We start from the raw sequence: 25,612 nt of genomic DNA on the forward strand, positions 1-25,612 counted from the left end.
ACATTTGATAAGTTCATTGCTATGTTAAAGATTACACTAGTGGTTGTGTACAACCATATGGAATATAATCATATTTTTAACGTAACAGACTGACATTAAGGTGACAAGTGTCCCATCCCTCGTACAGACGGTAACAAGGCTTTGAATTATTTCATTGGAATACCTGTGAGTATGGGGGAATAGAAAGTGCGCTTGTATCTGTCGACAAACATATTTACATACTTTTGTACTATTAATATACCATGAGCACTGGACTTGGCTTGCCAAAATATGCTTAAACAACAGTGTAGTTGTCAGTAAATCTGTTGTAGTTATTATTAAAAACTGAATACATATCATTCATAGCTTTCTATATTGACAGAATAAAAAAAACCATAATGAACGATAATAGATGGGTATCACAAAATCACTAATAGTCTTTTTATTTTGACAACCATCAAGTCTTTTCTTTGACTTATTAGTTATCTCGCTCTTTAATCGTTACAATCATTTTAATATGATTAAGTGTATTGGAAAAGAGAATTAGAATTTTCTTTTTGTTTTTTATACAGTTTCATGGAAAAAATACAAATTCGATTATTACGAAAATTTCATATTAGTTTCAGATAGTTCAAAGGCTATAAAGGCCTGTTTCATATGATGCATAGGTAGGTGTACATATGTAAGGGATACAGTGTATATTGTTAGATTATTATTAGCAGTCAGTCGAAAAAATCGATGAGTGACTATTTAAATACATCACTGCTTAATAAATTACATGAGATAAAATCCTTATTTTACATGAAGTCGTAATAAAAACTAGTTTATTAAAAATTGTAAGCACAACTCAGTACTCACAGTTAACCTTTATTAGATACGGAAATATATCATTCAAAATTTTTGTATACTGAAACGATTCACTTTGACTAAGAAATTACCTATACTTTCATCGCGCATAAAGAAGTCTTATTTCAATAAATGGAAGGACAGGAACTAGGAAAAACAAGACATCATTTACAATCATATGGGCGCGTGATAAATCAGTACTAATTATATTTTACAGATGTGGCAACTCTAAAAACATTTTAACACTTTCCAATAAAATGGCACATGCGCAGTACTATCTCTTAAAACGCAACTAGATCATAAGGGTCCTACATTCCCGTGACGCAAGTGTGCCACCATTTTGAAATCACGATTGCTCACGCAATTAGGACATGCATAATAATACATTCATTTTAATGATTTAAGTTGAAATAAAAGCAGAGAGGAATTGATCTAAAAAATTTATTTAATGAATGAGGCGACTATGTGCACATTGAAAACACTTGTTATTTTACAAGACCACTTATACACTATTTACAACACCCGCGTTACATTGCGCTACTCTCGCCTCCTCGCCACTCGTCCGCCACTCGTCCATTCGCCTGACACATTAGCATCATTCGCTTAACATTACACTCTGTACATAAGTAGTTTGTACAACTTATGATTAAAAGTAATTTCTAATGCACTAATTTTTAAAACATTGGAAATATTGTTGATCATAATACTTAAACGCATAGTGGTATAAGATGTTAATCTCTTATAATTAATACTTATCTTCTAAGACATAAATAATCATATATGTATTTAATTTTTTCTTATAATAATGACTGGTAAAAGTCCTCAGCCATACTTTTAAAACTAACATGGATAACTTTAGCGGCTGTGGCACATAAAGTTATATCTAAATTATCATATAGAGCGTATTTTAAAGATGTACTCTAATTCACAAATATTTTAATGTAAACAGACACTGAGAGCAATCTGAAAAATTATTATCACTACATTTACCACAGTAAAAAAAAAGATTTCGTGTAAAATCGATAAGTTAGCTCAAGGGCAGTTCGAAACATAAGAGATCGAGGTCACATCTAGCGACTGACTCTAAAATAATGTGCTCATTTTCGTTTACGTAAAATTAACACATAAACATACCAATGACACACATACTTATAAAATTCGCTTAAATAAAAAAAAATAATTACAATTCCGTACAACACTTACAATATTCAACACTCAGTAAATTAAAATACTCAATATAAAATCATGCGCTCAAAGCACGAAATCTAAATAACACGACTATAATATAGTACCAAAAAATCAATACACTCATATCGAAATATCAATAATTACATACATCAATATTATTAAAAATATTTTATTAATCGTAAAGTTTAATATTAAAAAGTTATTTACAATAAAATAATAAAGATTACTTTTTATTTCCAGTAATTGGAATCTCGATTACAAAATCTTTCTACATTGTCCCTAAATTTAATAATATAATATAAGATAAAACAAATCACAGTAACAAGGTAATGATCGACGACAAATATTAAAATGTGATGATATTTAGCTCATGAGGGCTGTTTGTGCGTAAAACGGAGATTTGAAACACGCCAACATATAAACGTATCAAGCATTGCAGTTTCGATGAGTAAATAAAGCTTAGACAAGCAAGTTTTAATAATCGCATGACGACACGCAAATCGGAAGACGCGCTAAGTGTGATTTTGTTGTTTTCTTATCAAATCACATTCAATTAAGAGAAATTTCAACAATTAGGCTCGTAATAAATATACGGTTCATAATTTGTACTTCACGATAAGTTTTTGGTAAACAACACCCAACAAGAAAAATTAATGATTTGATATTATATGTAGTATATGACAATTAAATCTGAATTTAAAAAAAAAAAGAATAGAAAATATTTTTATAAAACTATATATTTAGACCAATATTCATTACAAGCCAAGCAGCAAATGTTCAAAAGCGAAATTCTTTTAAGCAATTAAATAATAATGTTTGTATGACATCCTAAGTTTATGTCGATAATATGTAGGACAGAAAAAATAATTGTACCATAATTTTGCTAGGTATTGATTATGTATGTGTATGTTCTTTGCGTATCACATCAAGTTTATAATAATGATATGAATGTATGAATGGACTGGAAGAATTTAACAAAATGGAATCATACTGTAAGTTGATTTGAAGTTATTCTAAATTATGTTTTACAAGCTTTATAAATAATTAACCGTTTGAAATGCGGTCTCATTTTTTCTGTTACGAACGATCGAATTTTAGTACAAATTTGAATTAAAGAGTGTTTAGGTTTAGAATAACTGACATAACTTGTTTTTAATATTTTTCCAACACAACAGAAATTTGTAGTTTTAATGAATGCAAAGAACATAGCAAGAGATTCACGAAATAACGGTCTCATTTTGTTTTGTTTTCATAACAAATTATTTTTGACTCAATTTCTTAGCCCTATTTTATGGTTTAATTTTGAATAAAAACATAATTTAAATATTTCACTACTTTAATTGTGATACAAACAGAGATCCGATGTATCATATTTAATATGCAATCAATGACTTAAATATAAATTTCAATCGAAAACCGAAATAGATTTCATAGTTTGTAAATTATACAAAATTATTTTTTATATAAATTTATATTAAATTAAACGAATGTAGTCGTAAAAAGATTCTGAGCAAACCTATATCATTAAAAAGATGTGACGAATATTCTACGACTATTTACATACATATGTCATTCCTGAAAAGTAATATAATTACCTTGTCAGTTCAGAAGAGTATATCTAATTGAAGTATTATTTACCTTGTGGGTTACACACTTAATTACTAATTGTTATTGATATTATATAATTTTGGTTTTAAAAAGATTCAAAAACGACTACGTCACGATTAAGCTCTAATCTGGGGTTTATTGACATTCATTTAACAATAAACAATGCATTTATGTTACCGAAACACTATTTTACGGCTAGAAAACGATGAACGTACGTGTGTAATACTAAGAACGATTATTAAATGTGTCTTATTATTAAATTTACTTGATATTTTAAATGTTATGATTAAATATAGAATATGCATACACCTATTATATTTACAAATGAAGTCTGCTCAGAGTCTGTAAACTGAAGAGCTTAATATGATTACAAAATGCAGCCATGAAACGAAGTATATATTTTAACAGAAACAAAATTAATTTCGATTTAATTATGTATTGGAGACATGTGTATGTTTTGTGTTCGAACGTGATCACAGTGAGTTACTGTCGTAATTGGACTAAGCATGACCGCCAAATGATTGAAAATGATTTATTAATTTTGAATAAGCGTACACAGAAAGCGTAAACCGTTCGTAACTAACATAATTTAACAACACAACCTTTATCCGAGGGAAAATTTAAAGATAGTTACCATTGCATTCAACGTTAGTCAAGTTCGCGATTGAATCTAGATTACTGGCTGCCATTAAATTACTACGAATAAAATGTATTTTTTTATATCTCAGAGTTTAACTCTTAATGAATATTAACGTCGCCTCACATTTATACATTAATTACATTCAATGGAAAACATCTAATGGATCCACCAATTAAATAAACATCCTACTATTTGATAGTGATAAGAAGCAAAAAATATACAATTGTAATTACTAAGCTACAATTGTATCCGGATTACATATGGCAACATTTAACATTCACATCGAATTATTATATTACATACTATCGAGGGCGTGTGCCCAGCAAGTGGCGTTACGTCGTAATGTGTCGCCATGTATCTCTGAGAAAACTCAGGTTCGAACTACGTTTGATACATTCGTATTTATTTGCTTTGTACAATTCATAATCAATCGGTGTGTCATTGTTGCATAAGAAAGATGTCCGTAACAAGCGACCTGAGCGCATTAAACATTGACAGTTACACTAGATTACCATTCTCAATTAGGATACATTTGATGTCTTTACCGTTCTTAATAACTCTATTAATTATTATCAGCAATACTATTAAACACATACTGGGCCGGAACAAATGTTCTGAGGTTCACGTTTGGAGATATGACACTGTTTAAAGCTTTTAATGTTTGTTTGTATGAATTCTTGAGTTGATTTAAATGAATGGCATGTAGCCAACAGCATTTGCTATATTAGTAAGCAACACCTATCTCACTTCTTACAATTATCCTAAGCCATAACGTTTTATAATTATATTTTTTACTAAAATTAATAATTCTCTTATTATATAAATTATTTAGAAATACATCTTAAAATAATAAATGCACGAATTAAACAATAATAGTTTATTTATTAATTGCTCACCGTAATAATAAGCAGAGTTCATTTTAATGTGTATGGAGGAAAATTAAAGGACAAATGATATCCTTCCTCATTCATTGTTTTGGGAAAGATTTAAAGTTTTTAATGCATATATAAGGTAAGATCACAAGACTGAAGAATGTTTTGTTAAAGCTAGACAGAGACATATTCGACTATCTCCAACGGATGAACGTGAGAACGTTTGTCCAGCCCGCGAGATGTACCGCGAGGCCGTGTGTTGTAGTCCGTATGAAATATCATCGACGTGGATCGACGCTATGGTGCGGTTGGAAATTGGAATATATCAACGCGTCTCGGACGAGTGTCAAAGTGACGGGGGACGAAAGCATTGCCATCGCGTAGATCCAGATTGAGATAAAGCATTAGCAATTTCTCAAACCCAAGTTGAAAGGCTGAACACATGACTATAGATACACGACATTGAGATGACAAGTATCGACAGACATACATTTATTTTACGGAGTATATAATAATTAAGGAGTACATAATACAGTGCATCATGATTTCAGCTTTTCAATATGAACGGCTTAAGATGTCATTTTAAAGAGGCAAAGTCGCCGTCATAGCGCCTTAGAACCGAATATTTACAATATAAAATAATTTTTATGACATAATTTATGATTAACGAACATGCACTTAAAACTAACACACCCCCATCTAGGCCTTCAATCAACCTTGACTATCCCGATGAGTATTGCCAAATATTGCACATAACAGATGTAGAAAATATCGCTTTATAAAATCGACATGCCAATCAGTCCAATATACAGTTTCTACATTTCCAAATTAATTAATATTATAAATAATTACAGTACGTTAATGATATACAAACAGAAATTAAAAAAAAAAACATAACTCATAAGACTTATTTCTCTGTCACGCCATTTCAAAATGAATAAATCGCCAAAATCATGATTTCATAGAAAAGTCTCAAACTCATATTAATGAAATGGTGTGGTAAGAAATTGTAATTTTGAACCAATGCTATATTCGCGTAACTAAGTTGAATACTGACTCTGATGTTGGCATTGCTCGTTTAAAAAAAAATGGACTTTATCAGAATCACCGGTTAATATGTTTTCCATTTTGAGGTAAACAATAATGTTTTACTCAATTTTATGTTTCAAAATTTAAAAGTATAACTATGATTTACTTTGTTAAAATCCGAGCCATGAGCTATAAATATTATGATTATAATTTTTTTTGTTCTGGTTAATAAATATACAATTTATTATTGACGGGCACGGCATTGAAAACGAAAAGTTAATAAATATCAGTTCATATATTTTTCAAAAATAATATAATAAGTAAGATGTGATAAATGTCATTCAAATCGAAATACAAAAAAAAGAAATACAAATAAAAGCAAGCAATAGTTCTAAAATTAAATTCATTACAACACTTTAAAAAATATATAAAATCTTTGAGAAGCCCAGCTTCATCATTAAATATATTATCCAAATTATAATTTATTATGCATTCGTCACAGACAAAATATTATTATTTATCTAATTATTATTTATCTAAATGAAATTATTTTTTTATATATATAATACGTGGACATTAAAAATTATGTTCATATAAAAACAATTGCTACATTTATATAAAATAAATTGAAAGTCAATGCCATGCCAGTCTGTGATGTACATTGTGATAGAGCAGCTTTGAGAATTAAATACCTAACATATCGATATCAATTTACAATGATAATATGTTTAATGAGATTCCATATTATGAGGCACAAAGTAACTTTAACAAAAATATATAATATGTTATGATAAGATTTACTTGCGCATCACAAAATGCACAAAAATACACCTTAGAGTAACTTTAAGTTAATCATTGAGCTTTCCATTTATACAAATAAATAATGTAATAAACTACATCAAGAATTAAAAGAGGATAATTTTATTTAAAAACCTATTTACAGTTATTACTTATATATACTGTACACTAGTATTTAAGGTCCATTGTCCATATTTAACGCTTCTTACGCGGTTTATATCACCTCACTTCACAGTGTTTATTAACCGACATAGGAATCGAGGCCGAGGTAGAAGGAGCGGATGTCACCGCCGTCTCGACACTGGACCCCTCCGAGCCCGGCCCGGAGGAACCGGCCTCCTTCATAACGTATCCCGAACCTTGGGAGCTGCGTGACAATTTTAAACGAATAGGCGTCACTTTATCTGTCCGTATTCTACGCAAGGTCGAAGCAGCTTCAGAGCTGAAAGGTGGATCGATAGCCAATGGGTCCGGCGCCGTTGGGTCGTAGTCGAACGGATCGACCGACGGTTCCGGCGCTGCGGCCGCCGCACCGGCTATCGGTCCGCCTTCCGAACCTGCCGCTACTTTTCTTTCCTCGTCCTTAGTACGCTTTATTTTTATAATCAACTTTGTAGCACTTTCACTTTTACTGTTTACCACTTGAAGTTTCTCTTTTTCCGATTTCTTTTCTTTCTTCTTTTTACGTTTTTCGCTCTTAGTAGGTTTGTGTTTACTCGTCTTTTCATCTTCTTCAAAATCGGCCATTACCATACGCCGATACTTCATACTTTCACGTCGTAAATCTTCCAAGCTTGGTTTAGGAATGGAAGCCTGTAGCCGTTTTTTAGGAGGCCGAAATTGGAATCCGGTCGTCTCATCATTTACTTGTTGAACAATGTTTGAACCTATTTTTATTTTCAATTTCGGAGCTACTGGAGATGTTGCATTGGAGCGGTTTGGTTTTGTAGATACTCGACCGCGCCTCTTATGTGCCTGGCTAGATGTGCCAACGAAGTTAGATAATTTAACATCATCAGCTGGGTCTACATCGTCATTCATGCTCACTTCCAAATGTCGTAATTCTCGAGAGAGTCCACTGGTTGTCTTTCGTTTTTTCTTTTCTACTGGGCTATCAGTTATTTTGTAATCTTCTCTTGTAGGTATGCTCGTCATAGAAGCCACTGCTTTAGGTATTGTTATAACAGCGCGACCTAACGGCTGAGGGGCAGCTGGTGGCGGCGCTATTCCCATGGTAGATGCATTAGTTGGATCATCCATATTCATGTCCTGTGTCCAATATTGGCGTAATAACTCTTTTTTCCGCATACGTCTAAGATTTGTTGACCCTGTCATCATGGTGTTCGTTGAACTATTTGAAGTATTTAAAACACTTGTATTAGATTCGTGAGTTGGAGCAGGAGGTTGAGGCGCAACCGGTTGCACCGAACTCGCGGAATAATTAGCATCTAAGAATGGACCTTTTATCTTTACTTTCAATTGGTTCCTTGAATCTGATAATGACACTTTAGGTAACTGGGATATAGTTTCTTTAACAGGCTCATTAATTTCTTGTGCTGATGTTGTCGTTGGAACGCCTGTCTTCGGCTTACTTGCCATAAGAGCACTATGCAGTTGTTTTTCCACTTCTTCGTCAATTTCTATTAACTGTTGTTCAGCTGTACCACTTGCAAAAGCTAGTAAATGACTATGATAAGCATCGCCAGTGGTCGGTGCGGGATTGTCGAATGGATTATAAGTACGCATATCAACGGGTCCCGGTAATACTGGATGGACTTGAGAGAAACCTGGGCCTCTTTCGGAGTTCGACTTATTGGAAGGCGATTGAGGTTCATCAACTGGTTCAGGTGTTGTACTTTTCTCATCTTTACACTCAACCGTTCTCTTCTCCGTCCTCGCTGGCTCGGGGCTCACTACACGAGGAGATTGCGAAGAATCTTTATAAGAATGCTCAGATTTTCTATCATCTTTCGTATCTATAGACTTTCTTCTCTCTCTAAGTGCTTTAAGATCGACACCATCATTGGCAATTTCTTCATTAAAATCATAAACTGTACCAACTAGTTTGCTTTGAATTGAGTTACCGAGGTAGTCCACTGATGCGTAACTACCACGACTTTTTGACCTCCCACGCCCCCTTTGATTTCTACTGCTTTTATTGCTTGATCGTTTACTGCCTTTAGACGCATCACTCTGCTTAGGCGAGATACCAGGACTTTTACCTGGTGATTTGCCCGGGAATCTTGTGACGATTTTCGTCGTCTTTGGAGATGATTTTGAATCTTGATGGTTTAAACTCATAATAGTCTCGTTACTGTCATTGGACATTTTTGTAGGAGCTCTAGTGTTACTTGATTCATTATATGACTCTATGCTGAGACTAGGACTAGAAACGACGTGAATAGACATTTTATCACTACTTGTTACATCAATATCATCCCGCGGAGAATCAAGAGCTTTTGGAGTAGGCGAAGCAATCATTGCAGTTGTTAATGCAATATTTTGTGATGACGAAGTGAAAGCAGCACATAAAGTGGAAAAGGCTGGTTTAGGCAAAGATTGTAATAATGGAGTGGCATTGTAAGGTAATCCAGACGCATATAATCCGGGACCTGGTGACGGTAATGGCAACTGTGATGAGGCACACGCTCCTGGAGCAAACAATGGTAAAGCACCCATTGTACTTAAAAATGGTGAGGCATTTGGTGGATAGCTTGTATATTGATTCAGAGGCATAGTTGGTTCGACGCGACATGAATATGCTGGCATCGGTGGATATGGGTCAATTTCAGGCATCACTGGTCCTTGACGAGATTCACAGTTAAGATGAGATTTTATATCTGTTTTTTGAGAACATACAGATCCTTCTGAATTCGTACTCGAAGCTGAAGATCTTCGGGTCGTTATCTTGCTTTCTCTCCACTTTGAAGCATGACTTATGTATGGTGACGATATGGTAGCGCAGTCAGAATGTATTACAGAATTATTATTATCATAAGTTTGATTATCTTGTGTTAGTTCGTGGTCATTACTATGCACAGAATGATCAACAACTGATAAAGATTGAGAATCATCACTCTGTTTGGATAATGATATTGAATCTCCAACTTCTGAAACAGAATTGATTGATTGAACAGTAGCGGGTTCCTTAAAATCTTCAGTATATGAAGCGATATCATATTTTGATTCACTTGACTGATCTTGTTGGGATTCATTTTCATTTTGAGTTATATTTAGGTCCATCCATTTTTCATTAGAGTTCATAGGAATATTTTGGTCTTCCTTATTTTCAGAAATTCTTCTCTCTCTTATAGGATCAATACTTTCTCCGGACTCTGTAAAATGATTGGAAGTTTCAGTGTCTTTCGTGGAGACTTTATTATTATCTGTTTTTCCAGGCAATATTTCACATTCACTCTTTTCTTTATTTGCTGGATCATCTCGCCCTTCCTCGACGTCATCTCGAGCATCTTTATCATTCATTACCCCATCCTCATGTGGTACATTTTCAGTAGGTGCTTTTTTATTTAATTGCATTCGAAGTCTATCCACTAAGTTTAATGTTTCTTGTACACCTTGTTCTTTAGAAACCTCTTGTAAAAATATTTCTGGATAAGATGTAAAAGGCTTCATCATTTCTTCATGATTGAATCCATCATCAACCGCAAGCATATCAAATTCGAATAATTCGTTATCTTTAGGCTGTGGCGAAAACATAGCTCTATTAGGGAAAGGATTAAGAGTAGATGGTATTTTTGCACTCTTTGATATTTCCACCCCTTGAACGTGACTAGAGTCTTGGGTAATGAATTTCTTTTCTGTATCTAGTATCGAGCGTTTTCTAATTGTCCTCGAAATAGGATTTTCAACATCCATAGGATCAATCGTTCGGGCATCCATTGGCGTCTTTGGTGACTTAATCATGGTATTTTCGTTTAAATTGGCTTGTATTTTGGCAATCATTTTAATACTACTTTTATCTGCACAATCTGAGTCCAATGACTTATCTTCGGTCATGTATTTTTCATGATCACCTGGCTTTTCAACAGGGGGTGGATGAACATTAGGGCTTAGTGCTTTCGGTAACCAATTTTTATCAGAATCAGGGAAATCATTTATAATAGGAGGGTGTTTCTTTTCTATTATTTCCACAGGTGGTGCATTTTCTATAGTAACAATAGTTTTCTTGACTGGAGAGAGGTGAGATCGATCCTTAGCCTGTGAATCTCGCCTACTAGAACGCTTTTCATTTATTTTGTGTTCACGAGTTTCTTTCGGGGGTGATAAAATTTCTGTCGTAGGAGGATCCATGGTGCTCATTCTCCTACTAGCTACCACTTTGTGTTTCAATTCAGTACTCTTCCTTGGACTTGACTTTTTCTGAGGAACTGTCTCATCATTTGTTTTAACCTTTTCTTCTTTATTATCTTCAATAGACAGACTATGTCGCTTGATTTTTGCGGACTTTGTTGGCTTTGAATCAGTTTTTGATAGATCAGCTGTAGGTAAGACGGTGTCTTTCTTTACCTCCTCGTCCGTTTTCCGTTTCGGAGTTGTAAATTCAATGGGCTCGCTGGTCTCTTTGGATATTTTATTGGATGTAGAGGTATGTCCTGTGAAGTCTTTAGATGGTTTTCTCTGTCGGGCATCAGACTTATTAGGCAAATTTCCGCTTGTAGTAGTGCTTCTGGTCCGAGCACGCGTGGCAGCACGCGTGTCGTTGGGTCTGCTCGATTTCTCTCCTTCAGTAGGCGGTGATGATACCCCACACTCGGACTCCCGTTCGGAAGTTTTAAGCTTCTTGTCAGGGGCCTTGCGAGGGGACGCATCAACTGAGATACTTTTCTTCTTTCGGCGTCTGCGGGGACGCTTGGGAGAGGGACTTCCGGAGCCGGAAAATCTTGATCCCTTAGAGCTGTCAGAATCACTCGAGGCACTAGTTGAAGACAATGGTTTTGACACCTTGTCAAGAAAGGGCAAGTCCACTGTCGGTCTAGAGCCTGGGGGCGAAAACATAGATGGTTGCCTAGTGGCTGGTTTAATTTCACGAGCTTTAGCTGTTGGTTTCATGCCAGGTTTCTCATGTTCTTCTTCTGAACTTGATGAGGATGAATAACTACTACTACTAGAATTAGATGACGAACTAGAGCTCTCCTTCACTGGTGATTTTGATCTTTTAGAATCTTCTTTTTTCGGCGAGTTCTTGGTTTCGCTTTTATCCGTTTCTTTCTTTTTCTCACTATCATTCGCTTCCGTCGGTGCAGCTTTCGTTCCCAGCCCACTCTTTATATGTGCAGCTGCCTTTTTCGCTGCTTGTCTTTGTGGAACGTATGATATGGGCTCTTTATCTTGATCTTTAGAAGACTTTTTCCTTCCTACTCTTTCTGGGATATCTTTAGCCTCCTTTCCCTTCGATTTTATTTTGGGTTTTGATTTAGCATCATCTCCGCTCACTTGTTTCTCAGTACCTGATTCATCTTTTTTAACTGTAGTTGTAGAACGCATATTTTCTGAAGCTTTTTTGGCGGCTTGACGTTGCGGTACGATTAAATCTGTAGGATTATCTTTCTGCTTAGCAAATTTAATATTTTCTTTATTTTTTGCTTCATCATCCGATTCAGTTTTAATGGGTGGCTTTTTCTCTTTGTTAGAAGGTTTTCTCCCCCTTTTCTTTGGAGCTGGTTTATCTTCTACTGATTTTTTCTTTTCGGGTTGGGTTGAAATGAATTCTTTCATAGCAGCTTTAGTTCGAGGTAAGGGCTGCTGTGAATCATTTTCATTTGGAGATTTAATAATTTTAGTTTTCTCAGATTTAGATCTATCATTTTTAGGTTTCGATTTTTCTGACTTAATTTCATCTTTAACAGACGCTGTATCACTACTGTCTGAGTATATATCAACAGGAAATTTACTATTTCTTGTTGTTCTTATGGGAATCAAATCGTCGCTATCGGTTCCAGATTGACCAGTTTTTCCTGCTGTCATTTCTTTTTCCATTTGTTGCAGGGTCTTACTGCGAGACCTATCTTTTTTGATTATCATTAATCTAGATTTTATAGTATCATCTTCACTACTACTTTCAATAACTGCTTTAGACTGTGGTATTTTTCTTTTCTTCCTTTCCGGCTTCTTTGGAGATTTCTTTCCTTTTCCTTTCGGTGAGACCTTTTTCTTTGGCGATGAAGCCGGTTTTTTCACATCGTCATCTGTACTTGAACCAATGGTGCGACCACGATATTTGGCAGTACGACTAACTTCTGTACCGCTTTCTTCGCTTGATAGTCCACTATACATGCTTCCACTTCGTCGAGACCCATTTACGTAATGTTTCTTATAAGGATTTGCGGATTTTGATCCCCGGACAAGACCATTTCGGTCCTTTTTCTTATCATCGCTTGAATCTTGAGGCGCTATACGAGCAAGAAGATTATCAAAATCGTTTTTGTGATCAGGCGCATTAGCGTGGGAATATAATCTATCATATATTGATGGACCATGGTTAGCTTCTATGATAGCTGCCAGGTCTGCGCCTGCAATTGTATGGTCTGAACTTAACACTGCAACTTGTTTGTGAAATGTCTGTTCTCTCATGCGAAAGAATGAACGAGATAACTTTTCTCTACGACTAACCATATAACATAGATTTCGAACTCGCTCTAAATCTTGTCTCAGCTGAACAAACATTTTCATTTTATCAAGGTCAGCTTGTTCCTGTCTATGAGTCAATAACTCATTATCGTCCGATTTAGGTGGCAGCAAAGGACGATTATGTGCTGCACGCCTTTTTAGTTTCCAGTAATTATAAATGTAAGTAATAGCATCTTGATCAACATCGATTAGATGCGCACTGATATCTTTCACGCAGACATGACGATCAAACTCTCCTTCTATCTCTTGTAGACGTGCAGCACGGGCTTGCGTCTTTTCTTCCGACGTCATGTCTTTTCGTCGCTTTCTCTTCACTTCTTCTTCTTCTGAGCCAGAACCAGGGCACTTTTCTTTTTTCGAATTAACACTATGCTTTTGGCAATACGAACGCAACTTAACGCCATCATCGGCGTTTTCATCTTCTATTATTGCACGCATTTCTAGTCCATGTTTAAATGCACAAGTAACATGATAGGCAGTCTTACAAGTCTTTACCGAACATTGAATACAAGCTCCTTTACGCTCACGGCACAAAACACACACCAAAGACCAACGTGAAGCAGGAATGGAGGTTATTTTAGTTATTGGTTCCATTTTTTCTGCACAACCAATAGAAACTTCAGGGATCCAAAGGACACAGCTGACATGAGCCCATTTGTGACCAGACGGTGTACTTTTCATAGCCCCACCAAGATTAGGGCACAACACACAAGTTGGCCTAATACCAGCACCGCAAGGACGACATAGCCACTGACCTAAAAAATAAATATATACATTAATAATGGTAATAATAAATAATAATTATATATGATAGAAAAAAAGACACACCATCTGGTATAACAGTGATTCCATAGCAAGCTTGATGCACGCAAATGTTACAAGAATCACAAAAAACCATCTCATTCCCATCTTCAGAGTCTGGTGATCGACATACGTCACAAATAACGTTTTCATCATATTCGATGCCTAAACCTTCTTCAGATTTGATGATGGCTTGAATCTTGTCCCAAGTTCGAACCTAAAAAAAAAACATTTATTATATTAAGATATGATAAAAAAATATAAAAGATTTGATTAGGTAAAAAATAAACTCTCGTATAAAGGAATTTCAAAAAAACAGCTGGCCATTTTTCATGCTTTGAATCGTAATAAACATACAAATTACTATTTCAAATCAGTTAGGCTTTCACCCTTTTTCTAACTGATAACAACGGTGAGCGCATATCTTTGAAGTACACAGCACACACTTGTGCAAGCTGTGGACCACATTTTGTCAACTCGGAACCACTTTATGAAAATCGATAAAAAAAAATACTAATGAATGAATGGAAATTAGTAAATTTTATCCATAAAAAAATTAAGCGACGTAGCGCAAAGACCAGTGCAGACGCACTCCTGAGTGCTATATAAAACACTTAGACGGAGAGGTCAGTACTTCTTTGCCACGAACGCGAAGGTTTTTTTAATCGCTACTTGTTAACTACATGGAGTCTTATATACTGTAAATTCAACATTGGTTAATAAACATATATAATATTGATTATGTATATTTATTCTAAGGTATACAGTTTTTATTCATGCTTCCACACTAAATGTGCTACATAAAGCTTGACCCAAAAAAATATGTATGTATAAAGATTTTATCGAAAAAAAATTATGTAATAAAGTTGTCTTAGTATTAATATTATAATCTTCTTTCTTAAGTATTCAAGACTACAAAGAACACTATATACTCTATGCATAGACATCAAAGTCTACGTAATCTATCGACCATAGATATCTGAGAGATATGCCATGCCACCATTGCATATTAATATGAATTAACTGTGGACACCCATTCAAACATATCTCACATATAACAAAAAAAAGGTAACAACACAAATACCCCCACCTAATAGAATACATATGAAAATAAAATTTGTAGATCTATCTCTTGTATACCACAGTTGTTCAATACATGCATACAATTCAAAAGACATTAGAATTATAAATGCAATCAAGATTTTCATGAAAAAATTAACTTATCATTAAATAAAACTCAATATAGAAGCCAAAATGTGTATAATAATATATAAATTGTTTTTTTTTTATATGAGTATATTAAGAATATCAAAGGATTTGAATATCACTAAAAATTAAATTAATAATTTTTTTTTCATTTTAGATATAGCTTGAATTTCTAATATATATTTTGATAATTTAAATGTATCAATAATATTTCGGTATAAGAACATCGGCGCCTTAAATTGTGCACCAAAAATAACATGGATACACTAATTTAATCACTTATTAATATCTAGGTGATAAAAACTGACACTAGTCTGAACATATGTATGGAAATTGTTCCCTTTTTGTGTAAGCGGTTCCTTACATTGTCAATATGCTGAAAACCCCAGGACTAAAAAACGCTTATAATTACATTGATTGACTCACCCTTCTTAACTACCCAGATGGACTTGGACATAGTCCTATCAAACACATAGAAGGTGCCAAATGCATATGATTTGATTCTCATTAATTTTTAAAAAAAAATATTGATTTATATAGCTGCATACATTACCCATAACATAGTTATTGTTATATGAACTTGTAGTATATATTGTCACAATAATAAGAGATTTAGAAGAGCTTGCCTAATTAATACCCACACATCTGCCGCCTCACTTTCAATTTTTTTAAAGACACTAATTATAGCAACATTTGTTGTTGTATCTACAAAAACTGTTATAAAGTTTGAGAAAGTGCCCTATTGTGTGTTCTGTTAATACTATATCTGATTAATATATAAAATATTTATACTGTAAATGTTTACATCATTTTTATTTTGTAACTGACATCAAAGCAGAACTTGCTATGTTGAAATTTTGTAAATTAATTTTTATTTGTTCTGAAATTTTATTTGTTGATCCTATGATCTCATTTTATTAATTGAATATAATATTTTATGTTTCAAGCATGCGGGCCATCTTCTCATTAGTTAAAAAAAAATCATCATTCAAAGACATTGGCAGACGAATATAAACATTTACATTTATTTATATTATAAAAAAAGATACTTTCTTAAATTAGTATTATATTAAAATACTTATAGATTACAAATAATTACAATGATATCAAAACTAAAATTCAAGTTAAAAATATCTAGTAGCATGGCTTCTATAGAAAATTAGACTTAAATAAACATTTTGAATGAGACTAAATTATGTCATTCACCAAAAACACTACTAAAAGTATGAAGTATTTTTATCCAAAATAAATATACATGCTCTAACTTACCTAAATAAATTAAAATATTTATTGTATTATTAATAACTTACCTCTAGTTCTTCAATGACTTTTTCGAACTGGTCTTCGGACACTGATGTTGCTCCTGCTCTTGCTCTTTCAGCATTTAGCAATTTTAACCAAGCTGTATCAGTTGCATCCAAATCATAGCTGCAAGCAGCTTCTGCTTGTGCTGGAGTTGAACTCAGTAAATGGACTTCCACCTGGTACTGAGCATCTTGTGTGAGGTGAATGTATTTGTCCGTAGGTCTGTTGGCAATTTTTTTTGTAATAAAACATAAAAAAAATATATTAAGTACATTTTATAATATCTCTACATTGATGCAACAAACTTACAATTTAAATTCTTGAAAATTGGGTGGTGGTGGATTCAAAATGATTTTAACTTTTGGAGCTGGTAACGAATCAGGATTAACAGGTACTTGTACCCCTCGTTCCCAGTCCTGTTTCCAAGCATCATTGATGATCCAGTACTCGCTCGGTGTTAATGGTTCCGAGTCAGGTAACTTCATTGCACTGATGAGATCTTTCCTGGAATTTTTATGTAATATGTTTTTAATATCTGTTTTGAATAGTTTTTATATTCATATTTTTTTTTTACTCAAATCTTGAACTCATAAAAAATGTTATTTACAATACTAGGAGTTACATATTATGTGCAAAGTTTGAGATGTTACAGTATTTCTTAGCTTTAAGTTTCAATTGTTGGATGATATACTTAATTTCATTACAAAAAATTTAACAACTGACATAGCATTTTTGACTTATGGAGGCAACATAAATGATGGAACCAATTTTTTTCAAGCTTGTTAAAGAAGATATTCACAATTAATAACTTATTCAAATAAATATATGAGTAATATGTAGATAAATACTTGTTTGTACTAAGATACTTTTTTACAAATATAAAAAAAAAACTTAGTCAAACACTTATTCACTAAATTTACTTAAGTATCTTAAGTCTAAATATAAATAACTACATATATCATAAATATTAATATAAATCACAATGAATTACTTACTGAAAAGTGTTAATTTTAACTTTTACTGGGAAAAATTATTTCTATCATTTATTTGATTTATTTGATTCACAAAAAGATAATTATAATTTGGAACAAAAATTAGAAAACTATAAACACTTCACAATAAGTGTACCAAATGACTATCGCAATAATTTTAGCAATGTTTTAATAGCACATAGCAATTAAGTACAACAATAGTATAACTTTCAATATGCCTTATCTAGTGTCCAATAAATACAAACTGTAACTCAAATTTAATTTATGAACAGCTATTGTATCATATTCATATTAATTAGTTGAATTAGTTCTCATAATTAATACTAATTTTTAACAGTGTTAAAAGTTAATATTTTGTGTACACTTAATAGTTGTCCATAAAAAGGTAACAAAAATAATATTTTTTAAACATAATTTCGGTAACATAATAAGGTATTAAATAACAGAAAAAAATATTTCTGTAAATTATATGTTACTGATTATTCTAGAAATAAATAAATCATAATAAATGTAGCTCAGCAAATGCTAATTAAAACCTATATCTTACTATATATTTCATTTAAATAATTGGACCATGTTGTGTAGAAATGTTCCAACACACCATACAACAAAAAATATACATTTATGATTTTAAAACAGAAAACTGTGCTTAAAGTGACTTTTGTATAACAGTTTTTACAGTAAACCTGTTATATAATGTTAATACCAATATTTTAATGATGTTTCATGTCCCTTTTTTAAATTCACAATTTTGTTTTTTATAAAAGATAATATCTAAAGCAATTTTATGTTTCTGTGGGTTGTAACTGTAATTTCTGCACAACACAGACCATGTTGTGCACTTGTTATATAGATTTAGGTCATGTTTGTTTACATCAAAACATATATCAATTCTCTTATTCTGGTTGTAATGAAAACAATCATTTTTGCTTTAATTGAAACCTAATTATACAAAAAGCAATTTTGAAGGCAAAGCTATTTTGCACAGCTTACAAACTACAAAGAACATATTTTCGCATTGCTATATTGTCATATAAATCATAAAGCAACTTCTTTGCAATAACAAAATACTTATTCATTTTAAATATATTGATAAACACAGCTCTCTTAACAGATATATTTTTAAGTTTGCACAGCAGTATAACATTTAGATAACTTTTATTACTGTTAAAATGATTTTAGTAAATGCTTATTCTATTTATATCTATTACAGTCGCATAGCAATTATAATATACAATATAATGAATAATTTTATTACACATATACAATTGAACTCTATGTATTATCAATAGATAGTCACACAAACCTGAATAGTTCAGCAGGTGCCTCAGAGGCACTTCTATTATATATAGATGACATCTTGAGGTCACTGACAGGCCGAAGCTGCCAAAGTGCCTCTTCGTTGTCTGTCCGTCGACGCTTGGATGCACCCGCCTCCTCCCCACGCATCCCAGACGCCCGCTTTGTGCCTCGCAACGACATCTTGTTTAGTTTATTCACAACCTACATGTTCACGAACCCTTCACTGCTTTACACTTAGAACGCGGAAGCAACATTGTGTAGAATGTCACATTATTCACATGATGACATTTTAGTTTGCAACCACAAAATAAGTGCAACCTGCAAAAGAAAAGTATTGTTCTATATCAAAATATTCTATTACAAATCATAGGTATATACTATTATCTACTTGTAAATATAACAACAATATGTGTTTTTACTAATAGTGTAGTGACTTTATTTACACATGGTTAAAGTTACATGAGTATGAAACAACTAATTATATGAATGAATAAACCTATGAAAGAATGAAAACCATTTATATAGAATAATAACTTTAGGTAAAAATGCACTTTGACGTTTAGAATCAAATATGTCAACTCAGTACTTGGCATCGATTAAATCGCGATAAAACTTATCAGACAATCTAGTTTTAATTCAAACTTATAAAAATAATATGTTCAAAATCCAAAACATAAGTTTTTTCTTAGATATTGAAGACAATTAACAACAATCTCGTTTGACGTTTCACTATTTCATGAGTAAAATGTATGGCGGGCCTGCGGATTGCTCGGAAGCTCCGAGAAGAGAGGCAGGCATATTAGTTTTATCACGTACCCTTTTACATATATATACGTCAATTACAAATGTAAAAATCCACTCACTTAACACTATGATGGATTCCAACAATTCCATTTTGTAATATCTACGGTAAATATTTATCAGACGGATAGTCTTCCATTACACTACATAACAAAATTGACAACATAGATAGCAGCACTGTTTTGTTGCCAGATTGACGTGAGTCCTACGCATCATTTTATTCCTATACATTTGGATATAGATATATACGTATGTGTGTATAGCAGTGTAAAAGTCGATTAGGAATTCATTATGTTAAAAGTAATTACAAGCAGATAATAACGCATTTTTACGTACATTTTCTGTAATAGTCATTTGGCGCCATTGATCCGAAAACCACTTTGGTCACGTGACTATATACGAATCACCAACGCAAGCCAAGTAAAATGGCCAAAACGCACATCGAGTTCATATAATGTCATTGGTTTTGAAACGAACTTGTCGCACGACACGAACATTGAGATAAGATTTTTAATAAATTAAACCCCGGTATAAACTAAACACAAACACATATTTAATAAACATTAGATTTGTCACAAAGTAGCACAAATGATCGAGATAATACAACATGAACCCGAAGTGAGAGATATCAATAAGAAACTACGGATATTGACCACTAGTTGGCGCCTCAAAAAAAAGTATAAATGTTGCTCGCCTTGAAATTATAAATTTAATAGTTATTCCTATACATTAATAAAACACCGAGTATTTATTATTAGAAAGTAATAAATTTACAAATCAGAAAACTCTTTCCGAGCATTTCTATAACATTAAATTAAGTAAATATAAAATTGATTTTTATATAAATTCCAGATTATGTTGTGTATTGATTTTATTTTAATAGAGATAAATCATGAATGAGATAATACTTACAAAAAACACTAAGTGCATTAAATATTTGTTGATATTAAAATATTTTGTATTTTGATAAATTTAATTCCAATTGTTTTAAGAATCATTTGTAAAGTAATTGCTTAACTGTTGTTTGTTTTTACTTATACTGAATAAACGTCATTCATGAGTTATTTTCCATCCAGAGCAAATTATTACTATATTTATTGGAATATATTTTCACTTCTATTAGCACGCATACTAGTTTTTTTTTAAGCAAGAAAGAACTTCCAAAATATATTACTTAAGCAATCTTTTATGTTAAGAAATGTAATATACTGTTATTTTATATTATTTAATGTATACTAAGTTCCATTAGACTTAGTCTTAAATAATTTTGTTTTGATAAATTTGATCTGGGATTATAAAACAAAAAGTAGTTAAACCACTCGCAATGTAAATATGTATTAAGGTATTAACCATGTGTATGTGACAGTGCTACAGAAATATATGCACCAGTTGCGTGTAGGGCTGCCAGGGTAATAAAAATCCCCACATTCTAATTAAATCGTTTACTCACGTAAATTGGGATTGGTCTGGAATGTCTGATAAATAAATATTAATTTAGATATTTTTTGTACAAAAAGAAACAGAAAATAATCTTCATAAATGAATTTAACAAAAACAAGGGTATAATAATTTAGTCTACTTAATGTATAAATCGTAGACCTAAAATGTACACATACAATAATCGTAAAATAGAACATTTTTTTAAGTCATAACAAAAAATTGTGTATATTGAAAACAAAGCAAAACATCTCGTTATAAGTTATTTCAAAACAGACAAATTTTGAAATGTTTTATAAGATTATGAAATCAACAATACATTTTACTTACATAATTAAAAAAATATATATTCAATCAATAAATGTAATACTAATTCTACATAAAATTAATATACTGTCCAGGAAAAACATTTCAATGTAACCGGACAACACCAAAAGAAATATATGAGGTTTTATGTTCGTTCCGATTTTCTAAGTCATCAGTAACAAATAAAAATTAGAAATTAATTTCAATTAAGCCTAAAAAATCACTATGTTTTTTCTGTTTTTATTTTTTTTAGAATTTGATTTAGTAAATAAATCAAGGTGACAGCTCCTTTGACGTATTAAAGAAGTCCAGAGACACGTCGTTTCAGGTTTTCATGTTCATCTATAATATGATATTGGCGGGGAGAATTTGTTTGTTTTTTTTGCTTTTATTACATTAACGTGCGACAATCTTTTTTTCTAATTTATTGATTTTTTAAACTAAAAAAACCTAAGCCTTTCGACAATAATAAGAATAAAAACTAATGCAATTACATAAAATCGTAAAACAGTGCTTTTTTTTAGTACACAACACGCGCATTAGCACTTATGATAAATTTCTAGAAACACTGTGTACTATAATGTCTTTTGTTTTACAATAAAATGGACCTTTCACTTATTAAAAAAAGTACATTCATAAAATGTAAATTTATAAACAATTAAGCATTAAGTACATTAGATATGCAAAAGAAGTCATGTAAAAATACTACATTTATATTTAAAAATAAATTATATTTTTGATAATAAAAGCGGCCGAGAATTGATACCACTTATTACTTTTGAAAGACTTTCATGCAGTTATTACTTTTTCTCGTATTTCTTAAATTATTTTGCCCGTCCTATAAGTAAATAACCAATTCCTTTAAATAATTATTTAGTATTAAGTTACTTTCACTTACTTACCTATTATTAGTATTGCATAATTTGTGTATTTTATTTTATTTATTTGTGATATTACAAATCATTATTGCGCTTATTGACGAATTCCACATTTTTTACCAAATGATAAGGTAATTAATTAATTCCATATACACTTTCAGGGTGTAAAACAACAGATTTCTTATTAAATCAATCTACTACTTTTTTTTTAAATCATGAGTCTTAAGGTTAAAGCAATTAAAAAAACATTTTATAATGAAACGTTTATTTATTTTTAGACACTAAAGTTTTTTATTAACATTTTATATATATTAGCATTTTTTAAACATATTTTATTTCTATCTACATTACAATTATAATATATGTAGCCACAATAAACCACCTTTATGACACAATAATATATGGGATTTGTGGGTTACACAAAACAAAATAAAATTAAATCTTTAATATCCAGTTACATTTAGCAAATTACCACAGATACTTTTTTATTATTGTGATCTATTGAATTATTAAGGGTAGTCGTTTTGTTTTGACTTTTTTTAATAGTCTGTTATTCACAATTGTATTAATATAATAATTGCTATGAAATACCTACTTCTACAATTATTTTCTTATTTGTAAATTAATAACAGTTCTGTAGTACCAACTTTACATAATATATAATAATAGGTTTTACGCATACATTTGTGATGAATAAAATACATTTATTTTGTAATTACAATAAAAATATCTACCTGGGAGTAAGTTATATTTTTAAAATTTTAATAAGAAAACAAGCTCCAGATGACTAATAAAACAGTAGGTACAAATTTATTTGGAATGCGAAGGTTTAAGAGATTCAAGTTATATTTTAACTTAACGCTAATTTGCACTCATACCTGAAGAACTATACGTATTAATATTATATAGGTATATAAAAAAAGAGATAGCGAAGTACTAAAAATCAAACATTGCTTAAACTAAAGGATGAAATTGTTCATAAATTTGCATGTTGTTAATTTAACGGATTATTAAAAATGTGTCGATTAGTTAAAGAGCCGCAATGGAAACTGTATTTCAAAAAGTTTGAAACTTCGGCTATAAGTTATTTAAAATTGCAATTTGAAAATCAAATGTGATCAAATTTATTTATAAAAAAATACATATTCAGTATATTTTATAAGTAAATATTAAATATTTTAATATTTTTTAAAGTTTTCTTAGTATAGTACTAACAAAACGTCGTAGCAATATTAGTACGCACATTCCTCTGTAATACGGCAATGATGCTTTAACAAGTAGCAAATTAAATAATGGTTGATAATAATATATTAACTGTGTAACGTATATAGAAGGAATTTTATTGTTATACAGAAGGTAAATTATAAAATTAGGTGACGAGTTACATTTCTTTGTATTTTTTTAAAATTAATCTTCTGAGTATGTACAACTATTGAGAACCAAATTTTTAGTCGTACCTTCTTCAAATGGCCAAATTATGATCTACGTTTCGGCACTATTTGAGGCTGATTATACTTTTATATGATTCGATCAATCATCGAATTTCAGTTCTATATGAAATGGAATGTTAATATTTATTTGATTTTTAAACTAAGGGAATCATTGAAATCAGAAGTATATAACGTAAATAACGTAATCATTTAAAAATTCGTTTTAAAATTCACATGTTTTTACATATTTATTATTGCCAAAGAATGAAAAAAAATTATAATGAAAATAATGTTGCTACTTTTATAATAAATTAAGTAATTTTTAGAATTACTTGTAATCGCTTTATGGTTCAAGTTTGGAAGGACATTTTAAACACTACACGAACTTTAATCAATAAGTATTATTCGAAATTGTTTCCTCACAAAGTTTTTGCCAAACTTTAATTTTATAAACGAATGTGCCATTCCTATGCGAACAGATAAAATAGATAAGAATTTTTACTAAAGAGGTGTAGTGGTGCAGTCAAATTATCTTTATAAATAATTCATCATTAGTTGAATTGAATTATATATTAAATATCTCAAATTACAAAATAAAAAGCAGACAGAGCGCGGACATTTATAATGTAACAATAAATACGAATATAAAATCAAAAAGCGGAAACAAATTCCCGGTAGAGCGAAACAAGACATCCTGAACAACAAATTTTTATAATATGTTATATATATGTATATATGTATATATATGTATAACAAGTTTTCTATAATATGCATGTATTATGCCTTCCCTCCTCATGTATTCCTTGGTTTATTGATGCAAACCGTACAAAAATATGTCGCTAGATCTAAGCGTCAAACGGCGACTTACGTAGAGATGATACCATTTTTCACTTGCCTAGCCAGCGCACATTGGCGCACATATTGACAATGTCACGTAAATTTTTAAAGTTCCGCTGTTCGCACGCTCACTGCTTTTTTTTACGATTTGGGATCAACATTTAATTTAATTATGGCTACGTATTAATTGAAACTGGACTCAAAAAGTGGTTTATTGAATTGGGCGGAATATAAAATGCGTTTCAATTTGCGAGGCATAGAATGTTAGTTTTGTATGTGTTACATCAGAAATAGTAAATATCTTTTGTAAGCTTTCATATTTTAATAATAATGTTGGATTCGCACTAACTTCTCAATGTCATTATAATTTATTTTCGTTTTCAATGGATAATGGACTGGAGATTAATCTCTTACTACATTTTATAACTCGCTACTGTTTTTCTTAATAATATCTCGAACGCAGACTCTTTAAATTAAGATTAATATTTATTTAGATCGCTATATCATATAAAAAAAGATAAGATAAATAAGAGCTAACTTAGTGCTTAGAAGACTAAATAATTATATCTACATTACAATAAACTTTACAATAAACATGGTATTTTTGTCTCTATAGAATATATATGTGTTTGTAACGACAGACTAACCGAGTATTTGGTATACATTTTTATTTATTTTTTACTTATATATTTTATATTTCTAAAATTGA

The 25,612-nt window shown here is 31.5% G+C and overlaps 1 protein-coding gene across 3 annotated transcripts; it reads right to left on the bottom strand.

Annotated features, from left to right (window-relative positions):
• Nucleotides 1-1,241: 1,241 nt before the first annotated feature.
• Nucleotides 1,242-20,637, bottom strand: LOC124543212 (PHD finger protein rhinoceros). 3 transcript variants are annotated; one of them, XM_047121330.1, is made up of 6 exons: nucleotides 20,352-20,637; nucleotides 19,219-19,532; nucleotides 17,230-17,424; nucleotides 16,926-17,142; nucleotides 14,437-14,626; nucleotides 1,242-14,363 (listed from the first exon to the last, which is right to left on the bottom strand). In XM_047121330.1, exons 2-6 carry the CDS (start codon nucleotides 19,392-19,394, stop codon nucleotides 7,180-7,182), a joined length of 7,962 nt encoding a protein of 2,653 aa, XP_046977286.1. In that variant the 5' UTR covers nucleotides 19,395-19,532; nucleotides 20,352-20,637; the 3' UTR covers nucleotides 1,242-7,179. The 3 variants fall into 3 exon arrangements, with proteins under 3 accessions (XP_046977286.1, XP_046977287.1, XP_046977288.1); XM_047121331.1 differs by lacking the exon at nucleotides 20,352-20,637 and adding an exon at nucleotides 20,078-20,160; XM_047121332.1 differs by lacking the exon at nucleotides 20,352-20,637 and adding an exon at nucleotides 20,031-20,157.
• Nucleotides 20,638-25,612: the final 4,975 nt, after the last annotated feature.

This window comes from Vanessa cardui, chromosome Z, assembly GCF_905220365.1.
Source record: "Vanessa cardui chromosome Z, ilVanCard2.1, whole genome shotgun sequence".
Classification (NCBI taxonomy): domain Eukaryota; kingdom Metazoa; phylum Arthropoda; class Insecta; order Lepidoptera; family Nymphalidae; genus Vanessa; species Vanessa cardui.